A 5,128-nucleotide genomic window follows, 5' to 3' on the forward strand; every position below is an offset into this window, starting at 1 on the left:
ACAGAGAAACCCCCTGTAACACAATGTGGTTTGTTCGTTTGGTTTTTCTGGAAGAGCTTCACATTTGCTATACTAGCTTACCATATATTTATGTGGCTTCATGGTGGAATTGTTATGGCATGTTTAAAGATATCATTGCCCTTGAAAATTAAAAACAAAATAAAGGGCAAACGAAGTTCCTGAGAGGTAGGTAAAGAAAGGCGTTCTGGGTATGGCTACTCAATATTTTCTCACTCTCTTCCATAACAGTATCCTTCCGTGGAGGAATTCCCAAACACCCTCGGCCAACGAGCAAATGAAAACCACAGAGAAGCCCCACCTTTGAGCACAGTAAGGAGACGATCCTCCCACCCATCAACCAATCCGAAGTCGAGTTCTCCGTCTGCTCTCAGCTTGAGCGACCTTCGCTCCCCGTCGGTTTTCCCCTTTTACGACAGTTTTCCGGCCTGGCTCCTGGCCGCCACTGCTGTGTTTGCTGCGGCGCCTGTGTCTGGACGGTTTGTACTTGCAGGTGGTGGCTGCGTTGCTTTCTGGTAGACGCGTGGAGTTGTCGGCTGCAGCTTCTGGGCTGGGATGAACCCCGTGCTGGGTGGAATTAGGGGAGCCGAGCCGGAGTCATGGTGAGTGCGGCCTTCCAGTGTCCTGGGCGATCTCGGGCCCAGGCCTCAGCCTCAGCTCACGGCCTTGGAGGAGAGGAGCCGCGGTTGTCTCCCTAGTGCGACTCCGGGCGGGGGGATGTAGGGCTTCGGAGAGTCACACTCTTCGGAGCTTTGGCTCACCCCTCTCGGGCCTTTGTGTTCTTACACAGCCCTTCTGCGGGCGGCTCGAGCCCCTGGGCCGCCGTCCCCGGCGCTCGGAGATCAGTGGAAACGTTGGATTATACCTGCCTTCCCCCTTACACACCCTCACAGGACTTTCTGTACTTTGCCCTATCCGTCCCCTTGGCTCTTGCCTACAAATCTGTTCTCGATTCCTGAAACATTTGCGTTTCTCATGTTCTGTAGTCGTGAGGCGGGACAGTGTCGAAGGAGCAACGAAAAGCTAGTCTCTTCGTTAAGCCGAAATTCGCTATCAGAATTTTACAAGAACCCTTGTAGACATTTCTTCCTTCTCTAGCAGAAACTTTATTTCCCTTGCTTTGATTGAACTTTAATGAAACTTCATTTACCCTGAGGTGAAAAGTTTTCAAAGGGAGGAAAATCATCCTTTCCTTGTATAGTGTACAATGCACTGGACATAAAAGTTGCAGTCGTTTTAAAGGATCATTGGGCAGAATATTTTCACTCTAAAAGTTGTTTCTTCAGTTGAAATACAACTTGTAATGAGTTGGGATGGGGAATGGGTGTAATAGGAAAGAGTGGGTTTTAGAGAAGTAAATATTTACTCTGCTTTCCATTTCCAGGCCAGTACAGTGGTAGCAGTTGGACTGACCATTGCTGCTGCGGGATTTGCAGGTTGGTTTGTGGTTTAGGGGGTGGAAATGAAGTAAGGGAGGTTGCGGACTTTTTAATTATTCTATTGCTTTTATTTTTAGGCCGTTATGTTTTGCAAGCTATGAAGCTTATGGAGCCTCAAGTAAAACAAGTTTTTCAAAGTCTACCAAAATCTGTAAGATTTACTAAACATTTTTGCTGATTCTTTACTGCTTGTGTATGAAGCCTAGAACTGCACTTGAAGAGGGCAAATTTCCAAACATCTATAAAATTCTGATTACTTTGGGCCTCTTCTCTTACTTTCCACAGGAAAGTTTAGAAGTTCTGAACTTTGTAGTAGTGGTACCCTAAAGTCAGATGTTATGTGCGACAGAATTGGAGCAGAGGTGTTAATTGTAGTATGAAAGTTACTATCACTTTATTGTTCACATTGTATTAACTTTAGAATTACCTGTTCACATCCTTGCCTAGCCCTCTCCCCAACCCCAGTCTGCTCTGTATCACAAGCACAGAGAGATTTGAGATCTCAAGTGATCCATTCTTAGCCCTGGCATTCCCTAGCATATTTGGGTCACAGTTCAGAATGAATATGGCTCAACAGCCTATTTTTATTGTTGTGATTGAATATGACAAAAATAGCATGATGGTAGGCTTTACCAATATTTCTGACACAAGGTCAGAAAACCTAATACCCCAATTTTCTCTGTATATGTCTTTTAAGTCTTTAGTAGTTGCCTTACATCTATAAAATTCCAAACATCTATAAAATTCTGATTACTTTGGGCCTCTTCTCTTACTTTCCACAGGAGAGTTTAGAAGTTCTGAACTTTGTAGTAGTGGTACCCTAAAGTCAGATGTTATGTGCGACAGAATTGGAGCAGAGGTGTAAACCTCAAGATACCCTTGAACTGCTTGTTTAAAAGATCTCTAAATCCTCTTCTTGAGGCATTTCTTGTTCTCGTTATACAGTCATACTATGAGATCAAATTTATATGTAGAACATGGCTAACTTGCAATAATCTTCCCTTCACTCCCCTAAAAAACTGCCTGTGAGGCACTGTTCTTTTGTCTTATATTTTTAAGAGTTCAGGGTGTCTAGGAAAAAAATGGATCTGTTTAATGATCATTAAAAAATACCATGAGAATTAGTTACCTGAAATAACTTAGTTTTTCTGCTAGTTCTGTGAACATTTACAGACATTTTCTAGCAAATCTGTTTTTTCTAAGAATCTTTTCTTACTAATGTATTTCCTCTTTCAGGCCTTCAGTGGTGGCTTTTACAGAGGTGGGTTTGAACCCAAAATGACAAAACGAGAAGCAGCATTAATACTAGGTGTAAGGTAAAATTTCTAATATTTTTAGTATTTTCTACAACTCTATAGAGCTATTAGCAAATATAAGACCTTATATTAGGAGGGGGTTATTTATATTATGTACATTTTTAACATCTAAACACTCCCTTCAAAAGTACAATGATAGACTTGTACCATATAATCATAGTATTCAGTGTTCTCTATAACATTTTTGGGGGGAGAAATACTTAAACATACTTTCCTTTTCAAGAATAGGACTGTCATAATATCAAGTTTAAATTGTTTGAAAATTACTTATTTTTCTAGGGAGCTGTTTAGTTCCCTAAATTCAGAGTATTAATCATCTTTGTATGGTAGGGAAAAAGTTTCTAAACAGCTTTTCATACTGTTTCACATCTTCACTTGGCCCTTAATGTACAATTTTTTTACGTGATCCAGAATTTATCTAAAGTAAACATTACCTTTTTCTCTTTAAATTAGCCCTACTGCCAATAAAGGAAAAATAAGAGATGCTCATCGACGAATTATGCTTTTAAATCACCCAGACAAGGGTAAGTAGTCATTAAACTCTTGTTATACATGTTGTTGGACTATGTAATTGTTATTAATGGACTACCTTTGTATCTAATTCTTAGCTATAATAAGGAAAATACCTAAATCTGTATGTGAGTACTGTCTCCCAGGCTACATCCATTTTTCTTTCTGGTTTCTTAAAAGGATAAATTCTGAGTAAAAATTTTATTTATGGAATAATGACCAGATATCTAATAACTACTGTAATTTGTTAGTAGTGATAAGCATTAACAATGTTTTGAGATCTGCGATTGTGATAAAATTTGACTTGTAGTAGTCAAATACTACTAATCCTACTGTTTTGGGGGACTGGGGTTCAGTGTAGATTCTTAAAGGAAATGTTCAATTTCAGTTATGAAGGTAAAAACGTAATTTTTTCCTTTTTGTTTAGACCTTTAACTAGAGGTTACCTAGTTAGAAATGTATTATATGCTTCTTAAGCAGCCTTAGCTATGTGTTAAAGGAACCAATTCCTTGGAATACCAAAATATAGACCACAAAATCCATATTCTAGTGCTCATGTCCTTTTACTTTTATATGAGAGGCCTTTCATAAAGAGAGTTTTGAATTTAAACAGAGCTGTAAGTGTTTGGTATCTGACTGCATAGCCTCTTTTATGAAATGTAGCTTCTATTAACAGGAGGGATTCTGATTCAAGTCTGGGGTAGAACTCATAAATTTGCATTTCTACCAATCTTATTGATGCTGATGATTGCTGGTCTGAGGGCCACACTGAGAATCACTGCTCCAGGTCGTTAGGAAAGTGACTGTAGATGACATTGTGAAGGCACAATTAATAACAGGAAGAGGAAAACTATGAGGGGTAGAAAAAGGATCTCAAGCAAATTTGGGTCTTTCCAACAAAGCTTAGAAGCCTCTGAGAATATCATGGTTTTAAAATAGCACAGTACAATAAATTGCTGTTCAGTTATGATTTATAATCATGAATAGGTAACATACTATTTCAAAGTTACATTAAGTCTATGGGTTTTTTTAAATCCTATTCTTGTCATCAGTTTAAGTTTTGAACAGTGCCATTTTTGTGGAAATCTCCCTCATGTGAATTGCCTCATTTCCCATTGGTCAAATATTGCACCATATATTTTTGGTTATCCAGTTATAGTGTCATAATTATTTTAAAAAACTGGAATACCATTTCTGCTAAATCACCTCTCAGATAAGCACAGGGATATTTGAAACAAGAGAATACCTTTGCACCAAATTGAGAATCCATATTGTAACTATTCCTTTTTTCTTTCTTCCCATAGGAGGATCTCCTTATATAGCAGCCAAAATCAATGAAGCTAAAGATTTACTAGAAGGTCAAGCTAGAAAATGAAGTAAATGTACGATGAAGTTTAAGTTCTTATTAGTTTATGTATATGAGTTACCAGCTTTTTATAATAAAATGTCTTGAAGCTACAAATTTTAAATGATTTAGCACAAACTAAAAGCCTTGGTATAAGTTTCTTTTAAATTTGAAGATTTTTGAATCAGATTATAGAATATTTGGAGATTAATGCTCAATAATTATGGATAAATACATACCATTAGAATAGAAATACTGTTCCTTATTTAGCAAATAATTTAGTGTCTACTTCAAGGCAAAGTGAACAGGACAGTCTGCTCTCAAGGAGCCCCAGTCTAATGGGAAACTGTTAAACTGGTAATTAAAATACAATGTGACAAATACTATGATGGAATTTGCACAGGTAGTTATAGTAGGGAATCTTCGCATTGGAAAGAAAGGCTGTCAAGGTACAGAGAACTGGAACAGCTGCTTGGAACACTTTATTTAAAAGTGTATTT

The 5,128-nt window shown here is 38.1% G+C and overlaps 1 protein-coding gene across 1 annotated transcript; it reads left to right on the forward strand.

The window, feature by feature from the left end:
• The first annotated feature begins 433 nt into the window (after window positions 1-433).
• On the forward strand, window positions 434-4,881 carry DNAJC19 (DnaJ heat shock protein family (Hsp40) member C19). Its single transcript, XM_039855699.1, has 6 exons — window positions 434-620; window positions 1,403-1,454; window positions 1,535-1,608; window positions 2,694-2,773; window positions 3,227-3,297; window positions 4,588-4,881. The coding sequence occupies exons 1-6, from the start codon at window positions 618-620 to the stop codon at window positions 4,656-4,658; spliced, it is 351 nt and encodes a 116-aa protein (XP_039711633.1). The 5' UTR covers window positions 434-617; the 3' UTR covers window positions 4,659-4,881.
• Window positions 4,882-5,128: the final 247 nt, after the last annotated feature.

The sequence above is a fragment of the Pteropus medius genome, unplaced genomic scaffold, assembly GCF_902729225.1.
Source record: "Pteropus medius unplaced genomic scaffold, Ma_sr-lr_union100, whole genome shotgun sequence".
NCBI classification, from domain to species: domain Eukaryota; kingdom Metazoa; phylum Chordata; class Mammalia; order Chiroptera; family Pteropodidae; genus Pteropus; species Pteropus medius.

Excerpts from the sequence above, each read along its gene's own strand:
- DNAJC19 (XM_039855699.1), top strand. Across the intron at positions 1,609-2,693 it reads TTCAAAGTCTACCAAAATCT|GCCTTCAGTGGTGGCTTTTA; the intron begins GTAAGATTTACT and ends TTCCTCTTTCAG. Across the intron at positions 3,298-4,587 it reads TTTAAATCACCCAGACAAGG|GAGGATCTCCTTATATAGCA; the intron begins GTAAGTAGTCAT and ends TTCTTCCCATAG.